At 42.6% G+C, this 21355-nt stretch overlaps 1 protein-coding gene across 1 annotated transcript in view; it reads right to left on the bottom strand.

The window, feature by feature from the left end:
* Nucleotides 1-3000: 3000 nt before the first annotated feature.
* Nucleotides 3001-21355, bottom strand: part of LOC311242136 (chemokine-like protein TAFA-5) — a gene marked incomplete at both ends in the record, with an annotated part of 312136 nt that continues 293781 nt past the window's right edge. Inside the window, 2 exons of the mRNA XM_084331090.1 lie at nucleotides 3001-3045; nucleotides 3191-3318. Of these exons, the coding sequence (XP_084187216.1) occupies nucleotides 3001-3045; nucleotides 3191-3318 (173 nt within the window). The remainder of the gene's footprint in view (nucleotides 3046-3190; nucleotides 3319-21355) is intronic.

The following is a 21355-nucleotide window of genomic DNA, read 5'->3' as shown; positions in this document are numbered from 1 at the left end:
GAGAGAGAGAGAGAGAGAGAGAGAGAGAGAGAGAGAGAGAGAGAGAGAGAGAGAGAGAGAGAGAGAGAGAGAGAGAGAGAGAGAGAGAGAGAGAGAGAAGCTAATCTCTGCTCCCCATACCCAGGCCACAGGAGCAGCTAATGCAGATGTGTGTCAGGTTCCATGTAGTAAGTAGTCACTTAATTATGTTAGTAATAGTAACTTAAATTAGTAGTAGTCACTTAGTAGTAGTCACTTAAATTTCTAAATGTTCCTCCACACCATGGTATTGTGACGGTAAACCAAACGTCATCTAACATTGTTATTCGGCCATTTTATATTTTCTGTTTACTTTAACTGCCGCATATGAGTGAGGAAATGGCGCTATACTAGGGATATTTTGTCATCAATATATCATTGTGAATTCACTGTCCATACCTTGGCAGGATTACTGCAGAAAAATTTCTGACAAAATAAGAATGAAAGACAATTAACCTGTTCCACCCGACGGGACCGGTACCGGCCCCGAAATGCCATCTGGTCATTAATCAATATTCTTTTGACTGTTGTATACAATTAGCTATTTAAATTTCAAACGTATTCAAGTATTAACATCACTAACATGTCACAACAGCATGTAGAATGTATATTATCATCAATACGTTAGTTTAGGGGTGGCTGATTGGCGCAGTGGGCAAGGCGCTCGCCACTAACGCCTCTAGACTTGATCTGAACAAACTCCAGTTAGCTCAGAACAGGGCGGCACGCCTCGCTCTGCGCTGCTCTGTGACGAGTAGTGTTGGAGTGATGCATGCCGCACTGACCTGGATGACAGTGGAACAGAGGGTATATGTAGCCTGGTAACTTTTTTGTTTAATATCTGTAATACTGGGAGGGTTTGCACTCACAACTGTACCCAACTAATATGAGACATGGATATAGCACAAGGCAAGCATTAGATTCATGCTTTACTTTACCTCTACCAAAAACAAATGCTCTGAAAAAGACGGTAATGTATAGAGCAGTTGCTTATTGGAATAGAATACCCAGAAATATAACTATGATAAGGAACAAATTTATGTTTAAAAAAAGTTTAAAATTGCGCTCATGAATAATGAGTTACATTTTGGCCATTGACTTTTGAAATTAGTATGGAAATATAAAGGTGATCGGTGACTTGAGAAAAGTTATGCTATAATATGAGTTCAAATCATATATATGATTTTGATCTGTTTTGGCCTTATGGACTGAATATGTAATTTGTATTTTATGGTTGAGAATTGTGATATCTAACTTATGAATATTGAGTGAGCTTTTATTCACTGTTTTGTTCGTTGTGATGTTTTCTTGTGAGTACTTCAATGTTTGTGGTTTTATATTTTTATTTTACTTTTTTTGTGTGTGTTTGTATTTTTTATGTTTGGACCCCAGGAAGAGTAGTCTCACTTTGGTGTAGACTAATGGGGATCCACAATAAAACAATAAAACGCAGGAGATGCTGGGTTCGAGCCCAGCTCTCGGCGTTGCTACTGGCTGGCCGGTCGTTCATACTAATACAATTGGCAAGTGTTAGAGGGTTGGAAAGCCGGTGGGTGGGGATTGGACGTTGTGGACAGTAACTCCTACAGGTCGGTTTGGTGACGCCGGTGCGGCGGAAGCAGGAAGTAGCGGGGGCAGCGTGAGCCTCCCACGTGTTACTCCTCGTCACTGAGAGTTCGAGCTGCTGCGGTGAAAAGATGCGACAGGCTGCCTCCTCGTGTACCGGAGGGAACACGTGATGCAAGGCTTCTGTCTTCACTACAGCCGACCAGTGGGAGGCATAGTCTAGCAATGTTCAAGATAGGGGAGGGAAGAATTGGATAATCAGAAATTGGGATGGGAGAAAAAAATATATATACGTTAGTTTAGCAATAGGTTAAAAGTGTCATTAGATAGATTTAACTTTTCGATTTGGAAAAGTCTAGTTGCGAGGGCGACCATTTTGGATATTTTTGAACTATGGGAATTGTAGTCTTTTTGCGGCCATTTTGTAGAGGACATGCATAGCTGTCGATCAGCGTTGGAATTTTTCAGAACTACACTTCCTGGAAGATTCTATATGGGTTCAAGGTTCAGAGTTCTGTATGAATTATATCAATAACTGTTATTATTCGGGATAATAAGCCACAAAAGGTAAACATTTTGACAAATATTGAAACGCAGTTAGTTTCTCCTCTCTATTGTTAGCATGTAGCAACAAATAGATCTGAAATTTGTTTCAAAATGGTTGCACTGTGGTGAAAATAAAAAAGTACAGTAAATTACAGTAGACATCATTATCTGTTCTTATGCACGCCTGGTGATACTAAATCCAAATTAAACTTGGGCATTTGAAAGATAATATATGTATATATATATATATATGAATGTGCGAATTGGCTATAATAAGGTAATTTATAAGCCTCCTATTCTATATTCTATAATAATATTTTAAATTGCATTGGTCCGGATGGGAGAATTCAGTACTGTATCTACAGAACCTTCTGTTTAATCATCCCTTTATTAATTTCCTTCGATTTTTTGTACACATGATCTCAAGAAGGTACTGAACGAGATCAGTGGCAGTTTTATATGTTTGGTCATTATTAGCATGGTGTTATTCACTGTCAAAGATGCAAAGAAAAATCATAATTCATATTCTCCTTTGTTTCATCACAATTTAAGCAAGCCTAGTAATAGACATAATATTTCTGACACTGTGAATACATTCCCTGAGGTCCATAGATGTCCCTAGATACCAAGAATATGCAAATGGTCCTTGGAGAAGTGGAGCAATATTCCATTTACCTAGGTATATATTTTAGGCGGATTTTCACAACGGGTGGAACAGGTTAACAAAACTGCGACCAGTCCATCATTAAAATCCTCTATTTCGTATTGCTATTGAGTGTGTGTTTGGGTCAGGAAGCCTGTCCAAACAAAACGTCCATTATCAACAAAAATGACTGTTGATTCAGTTTGCAAGGCGTTTCACCCTTTCCTCTAATCATCAAAACAATCCCGATGCCGCTTGGCCAGAAACAACGGCTAAACAGGAAGCAACAGGGTTTATGGGAAATGTGGTCTTATCATGAGAATTCGGCTGCAACGTGTTTCCCAGTTTTGTTGCAGTTGACAGCCAGTGTGTGGGGGAGGGTTTTGGGGGGGAATATGGATGGAGAGTTGAACTCACTGTGGTGGTTTTGACCCGGCCTCCTGGCTGTGTACAAGTCCAGCCTGACTTACTGACTAGCAGGTCACAGCCCTCGTCTTCCAGACACGGAAGCATCTCACACCACTGCTTTTTCCGCACAATCCCAGCTGGAGAGAGGGAGAGAGAGAGAAATTGATTAGTCCAAGATGAAGATGGAGATGGAGAAAGAGGGAGAGGTGAAGGGATGAAGATAGAATGATGGCGAGAGAGAGGAGAAGAAGAAGAACAACATGGAAAGATGGAGAAGATGGGGAAAGATGAGGGGAGAAACGGGAGAGATGGAGAGAGAGACCAGGAGAGAAGGAAGGAGAGAAGGAGGAGGGAAACGGGGGGAGGGGGCAGATATATGAAGGCAGCTAAACACCAGCTCTCTCTATCACCAATAGTTTGAAGTAGTATTTTAAGATACTGTCTGTAAAGGTATGCATTTTTTACTCACATCATTTTCAATGATATGGTATTGTTTTTTTATCTGATCCGCTAAATATAGAAATGTCATATTGCAGCAGTATTACAAGTAGAAGCAGATTGGATATCTGAAATGGTTTAGATATCAAAGGGCTTTAGTCATAATCAGTGTTGGGCAAGTTACTTTAAAAAAGTAACTAGTTACAGTTACTAGTTACTTCTTCCAAAAAGTTACTAAATTACTTACTCAGTTACAAATTATAAAAGTAACTAGTTACTTCAGAAGGTAACTATTGCTTTACTTTCAAGTACATTTTTAACAAACAACGTACACAAATCTAAACTATTTTAATGTTGCTGTGGAACAAAGTGAGATAGCCTCCAATCAAATGCCATGTATGTAGATATTATAATTACTATGTTTATATAGTGGATCATACAAATACAAACACAATAGATGTTTTGGAACTTTTGATATGTATTGCCCCTCAACAGGCTACAACTGGGCAACATTAAATTATGCTTGTTAAGCACTATACCAAAAATAAATAACAAATATATACTGATTGATTGATTGAACATTTTAATTAACAGATTGCAGAATGGGTACAGTACAGTACAGCTCAATACACACAATTGTTAAGGGGATGCAGACCAGAGAAATACTTTCGTCTTGTTTACATCAGGGTCCCCCATTTTCAATTCATAGTGACATTTATGACATACACAACATACAGATATACAGATATAAGAATCTAATCTAATCATCTAAACTAATGACAATTAAGACAAGATATACACTATTTGTAGTGCAAATAAAACAAAAAAACAGATGTGTTGTGTGTGTCTCTCACTCTCTTTCTGTAGTTCTCTCTCTCTCTCTCTCTCTCTCTCTCTCTCTCTCTCTCTCTCTCTCTCTCTCTGAGCACCTGAAGACTGTGCTATTAAACCAGGAAGTGCAGCACTATGTTGATAAGGCTGTCAGCAGTAGAGCCACTGTAGTGCCCTGCGCTGCAACACAACAAACACAAGAGTGAACAAAAAACGCTCATGGACCCGTCTCTCATTGACTGACTCGCTTGTGTTGTTCGTTGGATTCGTTTTGGATTATTTGGGCTTGCCAAACAAACTATCAAAACGTACACGGACCCGCGGACCGCGGCCTCTCGTTGACTGACTCACTTGTGTTTTCGTTGTGTGTCCGACTATGCATGCTTTCGAACACCCGCCCAACTCTACCTCTGATTGGCTTACCATGAAATTGTACTCAACCTCAGCCAATCGTCAGCATGTATGAGCTTGTCTCGCGCGCTGCCCACTAACCAAGGAAGAATAGTTAAAAAAAATTATTGCCTCTTGGCGCAGAGATCTAGTTGGTCTGATGAAAAAAACTGCTTCAATCATAGTAACGCGCTGCAGTTTTTGGCAGTAACGGAAACAGTGTTATTAAGATTGGAAGAGTAATCCGTTAGATTACTCGTTACTGAAAAAAGTAACGCCGTTATTCATAACGCCGTTATTCCCATCACTGGTCATCATTTTCACAACAACAACAGTTCAAATTTTTTTGGTAATTTTATGCCAGTGTACCTTCTGAAAAACAAGATTATCATGACATTTTAAAAAGGTTTAAAAGATAAATATGGAATTGACATTGATGGGGGTCACAGACAAGTTATCTGTGGAATAAAAGAAAATATGTTTTATTATGTAAACAACCAACAACACATAAAAGCCTTTTCAGGGTCGATTTTGACCTACAGTATATTATGTTTTCTATGGTTAAGACGCTAAAGCAGTTCTGGGGGAATAGATGCTAAAGAGCAAGCCTTGTGCACGAGGCGTTAGCGCCTCATCAGTTCACTCGTAGCTAGGGATGTCCGATATTATCGGCCGATATTGGCATTAAAATGTGATATCGGAAAATATCGGTATCGGTTTTCAAATTTTTTATTTTATTTATATTCTTTTTACATTTCTATAACCTTTATTTACCCAGGCAAGCAAGTAAGAACAAATTCTGATTTTATTTATTGTCAAAAGTATGCATAATGTTGTGTTAATTCCCCAACAAGAGATATGTAAAGTTAATTACCTGAAATTATTCAGTTTTTTGGGGGGGGGGGGACCCTGCATATATCGGTATCGGTTGATATCGGTATCGGAAATTAAGAGTTGGACAATATCGGTATATCGGTATCGGTAAAAAAGCCAATATCGAGCATCCCTACTCGTAGCCAATCAGCACAGCGGGGCGCGCGGTGTGTTCCGTACCCCTTCGGAGAGGTTTCCGCGGCGCGTCTGTGAGAAGCCGCGAGGCGTGACGAATCATCAATCAGCACCGCGCTGTGCGACGCGCGTGGATTTACATCATATACCTCCAGATTGGATTGACTCGACACACGCAGCCGGGGAAAGAGTTGCAGCGCGATCCGGGAGGGATGAGACTCTGCGACATTCCACGTGAAACTAATCTCTCACAACACACACCGTAAAATAAATGCCAACGAGTGTGTTTACATACGTATCAATCTGCCAATGTTATTCTGGACCCTCATGTCTTCTGTGTGGCACCCACCTGCACACACACACACGCACACACGCACACACGCACACACACACACACTCTCACACACACACACATCGTCACTGGTAATATAAGAAATCGGCCTGGGGTTCCAAAAATCAGAGCTCTCAAGCTTAAAAATAAACACTTCTTCATGATCAAGTTACTAACATCTCTTTGTGCTGCAGGATGAATGAATGAATGAAAACTTTATTTAACAGATTGCAGAATGGGTACAATACAGTACGGCTCAATACATACAATTGTTAAGGGGATGCAGACCTGAGAAAGACGTTTGTCTTGTTTCCATCAGGGTCCCCCATTTTCAATTCATATAGACATTTATGACATACACAACATACATGACATTTATGGCATAGGGACATATAGGTATTTAGTACAGATACATTTGTGACATAGGCGGTATTCAAATATACAGTACTGTTACCCCTAGATCCTGACAGAGTATATACATATGATGGGGAGGGGACTGTACATTAGGAGGGGGTGGGTGGGTGGGAGGGAAATATACATACGGCGGGGAGGGAATATATACATGCGGTGGGGAGGAGACTGTCTATTAGGAGGTGGTGGGGGTTTTGGGCATTTACGGTGGCCAGTTTCGAATTGCAGCCTCCCGTAGGTGCTCTTTAAGGGCGGTTTTGAATGTGGGCAGGGATTCACATTCCTTTACAGCTTTGGGTAGGGCGTTCCACATTGTTGTGGCATAATTGCGAAACGTGTTTAGTCCCTTGTTTGAGCCGAATCTGGGTTTAACATGATTTGTTGAGCTTCCTCTGGTGTAGTGGTTGTGGTATTCACTGACCTTTGGGAAGTATTTTGACATGTACATGGGCACCCCGGTCGTATAGTGTATCTTGTAGACCAGGCCCATTGCAAGTTGCTGTACTCTGTCGTCTACTCTAAGCCATCCTAGGTTGGCAAAGTGGGCAGGGGTGAGGTGGGTTCTGGGGTTCAGGTCAAGTAGTAGTCTGACCAGTTTGTTTTGTGATGTTTGTAATTTTGTTTTAAGCGCCTTTGAGGTGCTTTGGTACCATGAGGTGCACGCATAGTCATAGTACCCTTGAATGAGTGCTCCTGCCAGAGTCTTCAGGGTATTCTTGTTTACCAGAGAGGAGATCCGGTACAAGAATCTAGTTCGTTGGTTGACTTTTTTTATTACATTGGATGCCATTTTGTCACAGGAAAGATTTGCCTCTAGGATGGAACCCAGGTAGGTAATTTCGTCTTTCCTTGTGACAATATTGTCACCCACTGTAACTGAGAAGCCGTCGGTCTTGCTGAGTTTGTTATTTGAACCGAAGAGAATGGACTCTGTTTTGCCCATGTGTAATGATAGTTTGTTATCAGCGAGCCATATGCAGATTTTGCCTAGTTCCGTGCTGAGGGTTTTTTCAACCTGCAATTTGTTCTTGTCAGAGACCAGCAGGGCTGAGTCGTCCGCAAACAGGAACAAGTTGCAGTCACAGGCTGACGACATGTCATTTGCATAAATTAGGAAGAGTAGCGGTCCTAGTATGCTTCCTTGTGGAACACCACAGCTCACTGTGAGGGGGGGGGATAGAGTACCGTTTACCTCTACCATCTGTTCTCTCCCCTCCAGGTAGGATTGCATCCAGCTCACTGATAGGCTATCAAAACCAATTGCTTTTAGCTTGTCCATTAGAATGGAGTGATTGACAGTGTCGAAGGCCTTTTGTAGGTCCAGCATGACCATGCCGCAGTATTTGCCAGCGTCCACCTCTTGTTTGATGTGGTCGTTCAAATAGAGGAGGCATGTGTCAGTGGAGTGGGACGTTCTGAAGCCAGATTGGAATTCGTAGATTAGGTTTTTTTCCGCCAGGTACTTTTCGACCTGTTCGTAGACTATTTTCTCCATGACTTTCGAGATGGAGGTAAGAATAGAAACAGGGCGGTAGTTGCCTGGGTCTAATTTGCTGCCCTTTTTTTGTAGAGGGGTCACTCTCGCAATTTTGAAGTCCTTGGGGACGTGCCCCTGTCTTATAGAGAGGTTTATTATGTGTGTGATGACTGGGGTGATGGCGGCTGCTGCGTCTCTGAGGAATTTGGAGGGGATGTTGTCATGGCCAGTGGCCTTGTTAGGTTGGAGGGCGCTCAATTTTTTGAGTACCTCATCGGTTGTTACCATTTCAAGTAGGCCTCTCTCTCTCTGACACAGTGCCAGCACGACGTTGAAATGCTTGTATGCAGCCATTTGCAAATCAAAGAGAAAGAAGGAAAGAAGGAATTCACACTTTGCTAAACCCCTCCTTCTCAAAAGTGAGACAGACCCAGGGAGCGATATCAGCCCTCGACTGTAGAGATCTAGCGCGTGCGTGACACATCCAGGAAGTTATAGCAGCCTTAGGTCGTAGAGACCTAGGTTGTGCTGACACCTGCCTCTTTATTGTTATTTGTACTGGCTGTACAGTAAGGTCTTAATGACAAACTGAGCCTGACTTGTTTTTCATGAAGCTGATGCCTAATGATTGTTTTGTTATTTATTATTATCACTGATATATGACATGACATTTGGATACAGTTTATTGTATATGGTTACTGATCCCATGAATATGGATTTATTTAAATTTTTTCGTATTTTCCATTATTGATTGATTGAGAACCCTGCCTATACTGTATGTAGCAGCATATTGACCCCTCCTCACTCTTCCAGCCTATAGGGTGCGAGTCCCTCATTATGTGAGGTTATGTAAGTGAAGGATTGTCTCCCCACACTGTTTGACTGTGAGGAAGACACACCCTGCGTCGAAAGCTTAGTTTAAAATAAGGTTTACTGCCTTAATCTGTGTGCTCCAGTGTTTCTACTTTAGACTAGAGCTCCGAAGTCTCTCCTGGATTAATGCAAGAAGGAGGTTTGAAGCATTGATCTGACAAAACAAAAGAGTGACTGCTGTGCTCGGCCAGGAGAAGGTTGTCAAGAAGACATACTACAGTCTGTAGGAGCTATATGGAGTTACATCAATTCAGCATATATTCCATATGTATCCGGCAGAAAGGCAACGAGGCATGAGAAATACACTGTAAATCATACAGCTTCTATATAATATTTTATAGTGACTCATAATATTCTCATATTTTAAGCATGTGTGGATCGGGGCTTTTGTTCCATACCAATAAATTTGTACTAAGGGCACCTTGAGTGGCTGTCAACTAGCTGGCATATAGATCATCGACAAGTGTCATACCAAATGCAAATGTGTTCTTCCATAAAAACGACTTTCCATAGATCAATCAATTCACGGAGAGAATATATATACAGTACATGTGGGGTGGCTTTTTTACAGTGGGCCGTGTTCATGTCGATGCAATTACAGTTAGGATTTTGCCGTAGTTGTAATTTCAAATACATTTTTTAAACGTTAGCTTGAGATCTATTGGAGGAGGTTATATGGAAACTTTACTATTTCAGACCTGTCTACCATACATGTACCTAACACAAAGATACCATCATTTCACTGATCAGTCCAGTATTGAACAGGGTTTATTTTTACTGACCTCAGTATGCTCTCCTGTGAACTGTATCACAATCCAAATGTCGAAACAACCATTTGAAACAGAACTACAGTATATCCATGTGACACAGAACTACACATGGATACGAATTTCCCCAAGGGGATTAATAAAGGAATATCTTATCTTATCTTATCTTATATCCATGTGAAACAGATTACAGTATATCCATGTGAAACAGAACTACAGTATATCCATGTGAAACAGAACTACAGTATATCCATGTGAAACAGAACTACAGGATGTCCATGTGAAACAGAACTACAGTATATCCATGTGAAACAGAACTACAGTATATCCATGTGAAACAGAACTACAGTATATCCATGTGACACAGAACTACAGTATATCCATGTGAAACAGAACTACAGTATATCCATTTGAAACAGAACTACAGTATATCCATTTGAAACAGAACTACAGGATATCCATGTGAAACAGAACTACAGTATATCCATGTGAAACAGAACTACAGTATATCCATGTGACACAGAACTACAGTATATCCATGTGAAACAGAACTACAGTATATCCATGTGAAACAGAACTACAGTATATCCATTTGAAACAGAACTACAGTATATCCATGTGGAACAGAACTACAGTATATCCATGTGAAACAGAACTACAGTATATCCATTTGAAACAGAACTACAGTATATCCATGTGGAACAGAACTACAGTATGTCCATGTGACACAGAACTACAGTATATCCATGTGAAACAGAACTATTGTGCCGACCGCACACTCTATGTCCCAGACACAAAGATATCAACATTTCACTCAGAAACAGGAGCAAACATCTTGCATAAGACTGACCGATTTTGTTTAAATTGAGTGACAAAGTGATCAAGCTGAAGCTTTGACTGAAGATTGTTCCAGGACCAGGCTGTAAGATAATCAAATGCCTTTTCACCAAAGACAGTTCTAACTCTGGGGACTCTGGGGACATATAAATAATGTCACGGTAGTCTAGAACTATATATGTTTCAACTCGAGCGAACACAGTTTGCATCACCTGCATCATCGTCCCCTGGAGAGGGAGAGCTTAACTACAGTATGTACTTTCCTGAAATCGGAGTTGCCTGTGTGATGTCACTAATAGATTGAAGCTATCATTCTTGAAGTCAACTTCCTGTCTGTTGTTGCTAGGCAACTGCAGCGTGGGGGAAACATGCACCCGGGTACATTGTGTACGGTTCATTTAGTGCAGAAACGGATCGGAAAAGCGGCAAATTAAACACAATCAAGGGTAATTTTCTTCAGTGCATCACAATGCCAAAGAGCTGCTGTGTTACGCTTTGTACTAGTAATAACATAATCAAAAATCCAAATCGAACGTTTTATATAATACCAGTTGAGGCATCATGGATAGCTGGCGGCTATCAAGAGGGCACATGTAGACTCAGACGGGAGAGTCGATCAAAGCAGACCCTGGCCCCCAAGTCAAATCATACGTATGTCTGCTCTACCCATTTCATAACAGGTGAGAATAAGGAACAAATATGTATATTGTAGTTTTATTGGCTGTGAGGCTGTAAACAGCAGAGAAATGTTAGCTGCTAGCTACTTCACCATATAACGTTAGTCCATTCTCTTCAAGTAGCCTACATGCCTTTTTTACGCCTTAGAATCACCAGAAAGGCTTTCGAAATAGTGAAATGCCATGTTGGCCTCAATATTTTCAAAACAAATTATATGAAAAGGTTATGAAATGAACAAGAATGTGATAAAATATGTAATAAAAACGGAGCTCAACGCATACATTTGATCGTAGAAATCCGTTTGTTTTCCACCATACCAAGATGGCGGCGGTCTCGTGACATCAGAGTGTCTTCGAGAATGGTCCAATATTTAGTAATTTTGGATAGTTTTAAGGGCAGGGCTCTACGCTAACCTTTTTCCCAAGGAGCACATGTGCTCCTAAATGAAAAAATTTAGGAGCACACAAAGAAATTTAGGAGCACCCAAAAATATTTAAGAGCACAGTGAAAATAGTAACAGAGTTTTTTTTTTTTTTTTTAAGAAATTTTAATTAGCTCTTGCTACAACCCTGCATGTTTACATTTTGTATTTTGTACTTGATGTTCATTAACATGTGCTGTCCCAAATAACTATCAAATCAAACTATTGCTACAAAAGTAACAGTCACTTAACTTTAGCTTTTGCCCCTTTTATGCATATAATGCCTATGTTTTGGCTGTGTTGCTCTTCTAGAAAAATAATCCTTTCAGGGTTGCCTATTGAAATACTGTACACCTCCAGTACAGAAACATTGTTTATGAGTTTGCGTGTCAGGTAGACCATTGATTGACAGTCGATTCTGCCAATTACGTCACACCGCTTGCACTCCGGCCGTCGGGCGCTGCAGCTGGACCCTATTGCCCACCTCTGCTGTTGATAACGCTAGCCAAGTTAGCTGTACACACATACACAGTGGGCCAGTTACTTTGGTGTAGGGGTGTAACAATGCATCGATCCTAAGGGGAAAATTCAACTGCATCGATTTGAAAATGTTAGAATCGATTATCGCAATTTGAATGTGTACACAGTGTTATGTTGTTATCATGTCCGTTACAGTCAACACAACAACATACGCTACTGCATCAACGTTATGATTAACAAAGCAAGGCATTTGTTTTGTTGCATTAACGTTATATTACTATTGCTATCGCTAAATCTAGGTGTTCTAAAATCTATTGCTATCGATAAGATTATAATAAGTTAGTGTCTCGGAAAACGGTCGCATATCGCAATGGCAGACTTTCAGGAAGTAAACAAGCAAAATGAGAGCTTCCGATTGGTAATTTGCTTTATTTCCCATGAAACCAGTCACGTCACTCTACTGTGATTGGACCGTTGGCTTGAGTGCAATGTGGGACTTGTAGTTTTTTAACGATTCTCAGCGGAGAAATAAAAAGAACGACTGAGGCTGTGATTAATGAGTTTTCAGGTTCGCACACACATATTTTTAGGGGCATATGCGAGCAATATGGTTGCACTGTAGAGCCCTGAAGGGGGTCATCCCTATGTTCCCCGGGTTCTATGTTCCCCGCTCCCGAAAAAAGGGTTCTACTGTATGTTCCCCGGCGGTCCCGCTCCTGAAAAAAAAGGGTCAAAAAGGGATTTACCAACAAAAAAGGTGTTTAGACTGCTCATACCTTAAAAGCGTGGGGCAGCACAAATAACTTGGCTCTGCTAATGTATCGTGCTTCCATTCAACAGACGGCAACACGCGTCGAAGTCAAGTCTCACTCGCGTGATACTTCCTCTACATACTCTGTCAATACCTGGCCAGGGTACTCCTGGGTCCTAGTGCCCCCAGTTACACTATATGTTATGCACATGTATTTTATATGTTAATAATAAAATTGCATTTATCTATAGTCCTAATTTTGTCACTGTTTGATGTCACAAAGAAGGGTGTATCCGAAACCTGTCTACAACATTTGTAACAGGTGATGAAAAAGTCAACAAATAATTAACTGTATTAGGCATTTGTTAATGATGAATAGGCTTCACTTTAGATTAGGGCATACAATAGCATCTACAAATGATTTATAGATGTTTTATGAATGTCTTAACAAATCATTTGTTGAACATGAACACATAAATGGAGGTACAGTATAGTAGTTTTTTCATATCCATTTTTCAAAGCATCTACAAATCTGTTACTACACATTAAACAACATTATTTAATGATGAACAAATCAAGTACAAACAATGTTGATAATGAGTTATAAATAATGTAGAACTAATTTGTAAATGTTATACAAATATAGTTATAAATGATTTAATAATAATCTACGAATGTATATAAATGATTTGTTCATGATTAGTTCATTATCTACAAATACCTTATAAAGGTCTTATAACTGAGTGTTATTATAAAGCATTACCCACTTTACTTTACATAATACTCCCTTAGAACAGTAACATCTTACACAACATTACATTACTTTACATAATACTATCTTAGGTTTCTCTCCTCCACATGGCCTGTGGTCCATTTTTTTCTATTGCTAGGTTTTAGTGAGTTTTTCCTTACCTTCGCGTGGGAGTCTGGGAGTGTTGCATTCATTTATTACATTTTTTTTAGACTTCATGGTGTTTTTGTTTTGTTCTTGATTTATTGTGATGTTTCTTCTTGACTTGTTTAAAGAAGACGTGTCCGGCCCATGGGGACATTAACAAATAAATTGCCTTACAAATAAATTTGATTTGATTTGAGCAGTAACATGTTACATTACATTGCACTACTTTAATACTCCCTTAGAACAGTAACATGTTGAGACACTGGTATTGAATCCGGCTGTCAGCATTGCCTCCGGCTTGGCCGGCCGTCATACTGGCTCAATTGGCAGAGTCAGCCGGAGGGAAGCCGGTGGGTGGGTCCGGGTCCTACCGCCCCACCCGTTCCCTCCGGTCCTCCTCCACTGCCTCCCTCACTGTCCCGACATCCAAACTCAAAAACGTTGGTGATCGGGCCTTTTCTCGCACTGCACCCCGACTCTGGAACTTCCTCCCTCAGTCCATCAGAGACTCCCCTACACTCTCCACCTTCAAAGCTCGCCTCAAAACCCACCTGTTCTCCCTTGCCTTCAACCCCCCCCACCCATAACCCCTTCCCTCCAACCCGATTGATGTCTGTCTCCTGTCGCTCTGTCTTTTTGTGCTATCTCATGCTGCTTTCCCCTGTTCCCCCCATGGTCTCATGTTCCTTTTGTTTTTGTTTCTTTGTTTTGTTTCTTTGTTTTTGTTTCTTTGTTTTTACTATGTTCCGAACTACTGTCAGCGACTTCGGGTCATTGAGAAGCGCTATATAAATAAAATGAATTATTATTATTATTATTATTATTATTATTATTATTATTATTATTATTATTATTATTATTATTATTATTATTATTATTATTATTATTATTATTATTATTATTATTATTATTATTATTATTATTATTATTATTATTATTATTATTATTAAACAGTGACTCCTACAGTTCGGTCGGGGCGCCTGCACAGCGAGGGAAGGATCTGGAGGGAGGTAGTGTGACCTTCCACACGTTACGCTCCCCCAGTGAGAGTCCTTGCTGCCAGGTGAAAAGAAGCGGTGGGCTGGCTACACATGTGTTGGAGGAAGCATGTGATAGTCTCCGCCCTCCCAGACAGACGGTAGGGGGTAGAGTGCACAACGACCAGGAAGGGGATTGGGAATTGGCATAACGACTAACATTGGGAGGGGAGAAAAACGGAAAAAGAAGGGGGGAAAAGATAACAATAAAAAAAAATAACAGTAACATGTTACACGTGGCGTTCCACCTCTGCTTGTAGAAACATCCATAATTGGAAAACTGTAGTATTAACCCTACCGCACTATAGAAGGTAAACCTTCTGTAGTGTGGTAGTGAAAGGGTTAACCCTTTGTAGTGTGGCAGTGAAAACGTTAACCCGTTGTAGTGTGGCAGTGAAAGTGTTAACCATTTGTAGTGTGGTAGTGAAACCGTTAACCCTTTGTAGTGTGGCAGAGGATAACCAACCAGAAGTACCTGGGGGTCCACATCTCAGAGGATCTGACATGGTCAACACACATAGACACAGTAGTAAAGAAAGCGAAGCAGCGCCTCTACCACCTGAGACAGTTAAGGAAGTTCAGAGTATCGGGGAAGATACTCCAGTCCTTCTACTCAGGAGCTGTAGAGAGCATCTTGACCGGAAACATCACTGCCTGGTATGGGAACAGCACGGCACAGGACAAGAAGGCCCTACAGAGAGTGGTGCGCTCAGCCGAGCGTACCACGGGTATTGCGCTACCTCCCCTGCAGGCTCTATACAACAAGAGGTGCAAATCCAGAGCCTGCAGGATAATGAAAGACCCCCACCACCCCAATAACAGCCTGTTCCAGCTGCTGAGGTCAGGCAGACGCCTGCGAACCCCAGCTACTAGGACGGAGAGGCTTAGGCTAAGCTTCTTCCCCCAGGCCATCAGAGCCTTGAACAATGAACATTGAGAGACACAGAAACTGAACTATCCACACACAAGCACACACAAGCACATACACGACACGCACGCTGAGCACGCTCACACACTAGCAGCCACTTTAACACTCATGCCGCACATACGCACACTTATGGCCAGAGGAAAGGCCACTTTAAATTAGTATAACATCAGGAACAGTGTATTGCACTACTAAAGCTACCTAGCATGTCCTATATGCTCTGTAAATACTATGTACAGATACCGAGATGGCACACCATGTACCTGTTTATTGCACTGTTGTTTTTACTGGATTCTATTAATATGTTGTACCACTGTATTTTTTATTGGATTCTATTATATGTTGTACCACTGTATTGCACATCGTCGCGGGCAAGACCAGCCGCATTTCATTGTATACCTGTATGCCGTGACAATTAAAAACTCTTGACTTGACTTGACTTGACAGAACAGCATAGCTACCACCATCAAAAGGAGAACGTGGACCTGGATAGGGCATACCCTTAGGAAAGGACTCAAACAACATCACTAGACAGACCTTGGACTACAAACCGCGGGGGAAGAGGAAAGCCGGTATAGGCCGAGAAACACCTGGAGATGTGCCACACTCCGAGACCTAAAGAACATCGGAGTGAGCTGGCAAGAAGGAAAGGCCCTGGCCCAGAATAGAGTGAGAGGGAGAGCTCTGATGGACGCCCTATGCCCCCCAACTGGGTAAAGAGGATTAAGTCAAGTAAGTCAGTGTGGCAGGGAAAGGGTTAAGAATGTTTCCTGTGCTTTGATTTGGTCATGGACTTTTAAAACGCAGGCTTTTATCTCTCGTTGCACACGACTGAAACAAGGCCTCTCTCCCCGGCCAGCTGGAGTGTTGGGACAGCATTTGTTTGCTGATACTGTTCCTGTCTGTTGGTCCATTATCTCTGCAGAGACAGTCAGGGCCATGGCTCACTGTGATACATTCAGGTCTGTACAATTAAATAAACTACTTCCTGCGGTTTCCTGAGCTTCATCAGACACCATAATTGTAATACATAAGACAGGGTAATTGTTTAGACTAAACATTAAGTGAACACATACTGTAACTGCCCAAGGAGATAGGACAAGCCTGCAATTAATATTAAAAGTTGTTGTTGATGTTACAATTCTAAACTTCTCTGTAGGAAAAACAATAATTTCTGTAAACCACGAAACAAGTTGGATTGTGACGGATGAAGAGTCTGTGTGTCTGTGTGTGTGTGTGTGTGTGTGCGTGTGCGTGTGCGTGTGCGTGTGTCTGTGTGTGTGTGTGCGTGTGCGTGTGCGTGTGTGTGTGTGTGTGTGTGTGTGCGTGTGCGTGTGCGTGTGTGTGTGTAAAAAAAAATTGCCACTTTTTTGGGTACCTGTTAAGACATTAAAGTGCATTGTTCAGGCAAATTAACTGCTCTACCTCCCGAGCCACTGTCGCCCCTAAATGGTGCATTTATATAGCGCTTTTATCCAATTTGTTCCTCACATTTTACCCATTCACACACACATTCATTCACACATCAACGGCAGATGCAACCAAGGTGCCAACCTGCTCAGGAGTAGTTAGGGGTTAAGTGTCTTGCTTGCTCAAGGACACTTCGACACGCTGCCCAGGAGGAGCGGGAATTGAACTGGGAACCTCCGGATTACCAGACGACTGCTCTACCTCCTGAGCCACATGTACTTTACTTGAGTAATTGCAAATGCATTCTAATGCATATTAGGCATATTAATCATACATGTTATGACTGTATTCTTGTATTTTGTATTCTTTGTACTTTTACTATATATCACTATGACTGATTTGTACTTATTTGTTTACTGTTTATGACTACAGATGTAAATTAGCTTCTTGCTAAATCTGATGCACCCATCTTCTTGTTTACCACAATTGATTAACCCTTTCACTACCACACTACATAATGTCAACCTTTTCTAACACACTACAGAATGTGAACCCCTTCACTACCACACTACAGACGGTTAACCGTCTGTAGTGTGGTAGTGAAAGGGTTAACCTTATGCAGTGTGGTAGTGAAGGGGTTAACACGTTGTCGTGTGACAGTGAAAGGGTTCTGTTCCATTAGGGGCTCTGCTTGGCATCACTCTGCACTCCCTCGCGTACGTGCACGCGCACTGAATAAATTGCACAAATGTACCTTTAATACCCGTATTAGTCTGACCACACCCCTCATCAGCTTACCTTCATAAGCAGGTGTGGTCACCTGCTCTCCTCCTTCTCGCTTTCACCACAAGGAAGTGCCTCGGTAGTACCCCACTTGACGTGTTGTTAGTTGACGTGGAGAAAAATATTGTTTACAAGGAGGAGATACGTTGACATCATATCTTTATTTTCTCTCTCACCATTTTCGAGAAAATACGGCGATATTGTCTTCGTACTGGAGTGTCTGGAAGATGATGATCATTCTAAAAACCCTCCACCGGTTTTCGTATTGGGAGCACGCCGCTGCATGCTTCTCAAACTGCAGTTCCTTGCTGTGTTTGTTGGGGTGAAACCTGTCAGGCCACAGCTGAACTGTCGGACGCGCCGCTGTTGTGAGAAGCGGTGGGTTTCAGGTTGGGTGAGTACTGTTGCTGGCGGGCTTCACTTGTCTGTTAGTGCTATGGGGGCTACTTGACAATGTTTATGGAAACCGGCCCCAGGCTAGGGTCCTTTGTTCAGCCACCTAGGCGACAGAAGACCTTGGTCTGAAGACCATTGTAGTTTTAACTAGTGGGCCGCGACCATTAACACTGGTGATCCCTGTGTGTTCTGGACGAGTGGTTGTCTCTCTGTCCCGTGTTAAGCCCCTTCTTTCATATCCAAATGAGAGTATTCCTTCACGAGGAGATATGTGCATGGATGTGCGATAGCGGCAGATCCATGTTCAAGTCAGCTACACAGCCCGTTTGGTATTGTGCTGATTCCGTCGGTTGTTGGTAAAATCACCGTTGTAAAGCAGTGTTGACATCTTGTTTCTCTTTTCTCTTAAAAAGTGAGGAGAGGTTCAGAACGGCGGCCTGTCTGGGTGAGTGTTATGTCATTGTATACATGTTCAGGTGATAGCTGCTTAGCTTACGGTTAGCCAGTCAGCTGTTAGCTGCTGCGTTAGCCTGCTGGGATCACTGCATGGCCTACTTAGGTTGGGCCTACTGTTAGCCAGTCAGCTGTTAGCTGCGGCGCTAGCATGTCGTGATCGCTAGGTAACGTTAGCTTGCTGCTATAGGCCAAGGCCTGGCGCGGGGTAGCTTTAGCTCCTCGCGCGCCGCCGCGAGCTCGCTTCTGGTCGCGTGCACCGTTAGCTCGGCGTCTCGCGAGCAGGGGCAGTAGCGCCCGAACGGTTGGAGCGGCCGTTAGCTTAATGCTACTCTGTTGAACGTGCTTTGATTTTAACATGTTTTACACTCTTGACTACGACGTCATCCTTGACAGGGGATGTTCGTCGACCCTGCCCTGAGCCTGGACGGGGATTGCGTCAACAAAGAGGACTGTAGCGACTGGTTGGAGCGGCGACGCTGCCCAGTTCGAGCAACACAGGAGCGGCTGTGTTCCTACGGTGTCTGTGACTGCACTTCGCTGATCTACGTTCCGGGTAGGACAAGGTTTGACCAGACCTTATAACACGTCTTCTGGTTTTACTTTTCTAAATGTTTTGTGAATAATGATGTTTTCCCAAAACGTGTGTTGCTGCAATGCATTTAGGATACGACGCGAGTTATGTGTGGACTGTCTTTGTCACTGGCAGTTAGCTTCTCCGTGCAAATCGGGTTGTTGTTACAGATGTGACAATGATCTGGTTGTTGTGTGAGAAACATCATGGTGTTTATATGTACCGTGTACTCACAACTAAGGTAACTAACCTATGAAGCTATGCTTAGTGACAAGTGAGTGAAAGAATGTTCTTTTCTCAGCCTGTGATGACAATGAACAGTGTGTTCACATATTAACAGGTTTTCCTGTTTTAACTGGCCGTATTAAGGGTAAAATGAGAGGATTGTGTTTCCCCCCGGTTCCCTGGGGACTTTTTCATCCTCCTATCAGACATGTTGTGCACTAAATTGTGTTTTTTGTGTGGTAGGGATGCGATGTAACCCTTAGCTTGATTGCTGAGGTTGTGCTAAAAACTGCTGGAGAAACTTTATTTTCCTAGAAGAAAAGATTGTTTGGTCGCTCTCGTGTGTGCTTAGCAAGGCCTGTGGCCGATACTAATCGAGAATTATGTATTCTCTCATTATGAAAAACGGCGTTCCTCTGTAGAGTGGTTTTGCCATTTTTTGTAGGTGATGATGGGTTGTGTGTGTCATGTGACCTACAACTGGGTTGGACTGGCCACAGAAGCACATGTGTATGTTGGACCGGGGCTCTTAGAGCCCTCTCTATTCTGTGTTTTTTCCTTAGTAAAAATCAGATAGCAGGCTAGCTCATGCGCTGTGTGGAGCTGTCAAACGCTTCATAGAGCTGACTATGACTGTGTCATATTCTCTTTTTGTCATTACATCGTATCATGGGTGTGGGGTCGTAAAGGGGTGAACTGGTAACCTTTCCTCTCCTCCTCGTTTCTGTCGGTCAGGGGTAAACCCCCTGACCTTCAAGGTTCCCGTCACGTGGCGGTTCGGCACGTTACGGGGGGGGGGGGGAGGGAGTTTCCTGGTCCCACGGCCTGGTATATTGGGCGTGTGCACCGCAGGAATTCCCCCGCCATAGAGTACGTCACTGTGCGCGTCTCTGTTGGTAGGACTTCCGTGTGCTGTTCAGGTCCATGTGATGGATCTGTTTCAGGGGGGTGGTCAGGGCTCCTCCTCACCAAGCGCCTATTCGGGCCTTCTGTGAGTTCGGACTCCTTCTTCCATGTGAGGGAGCCTCCATCAGAGTACAGAGCCTTCCTCCTCAGATTGTCAAAGTGAGTGGACCCTCTAGAAGGGTCCTGTTCTATTGTATATGTATTCGATTCAATTCGATTATTGAGTGTGTATGGGTTCAGTGCCTCTTCCCCGGAGAGCCCTAAAACCAATTTTTTACATGGCTCAAGGTGCAATATATTCTTTTCAATCTGTACAGCTCGCGCGGGAAGTCTCTCTGGGGATCCCCGTCTCCTTCCTATGGGAGGGTGGTGGGATGTAAAAATGTGAAACATTTTTACCCCCGGCTGTGTAGACTGGGATACATACTGTTGATGCTTCCTTCTTTTCTATTCAAAAAGTGTTGGAGTTAGGGAGTGTCACACCCCTCTTGTCATTCCCCTGGGCGCCTTGGGGATTCAATGACAGGTCTAAATAGCCTGTTCATTGATGGGGGTGTGTCCCGACGCACGTATAGTGCTAGCTTGCTGTAAACAGGCGACTGACTGGCGCGCCTTGGTTGCTTGTGGTTAAAACGGCGTTTTTATAAAGCAACTGAGATGGGGGTTTTTCCTCTTCCGACGACCAAATCCCACGACCTGGGTTGGTTTTCGACGGATTCTCGTTCATGTCTGGGGGATGATGACGGAATGGATCTGAACATATGTAGAGGGGTCTCACGCCCTTGGGGTGGGCCACCAGGCGCGGTTCGCCCGAACGTCTGGGTGGCGCCTTCTTTTCATGTTAAGATCGACACGCATATCTGCCCTTTCTCCT

This window comes from Notolepis coatsorum, assembly GCF_963971535.1.
Source record: "Notolepis coatsorum genome assembly, chromosome: 15".
Classification (NCBI taxonomy): Eukaryota; Metazoa; Chordata; class Actinopteri; order Aulopiformes; family Paralepididae; genus Notolepis; species Notolepis coatsorum.
This window is presented reverse-complemented; position numbering and strand designations above follow the sequence as displayed.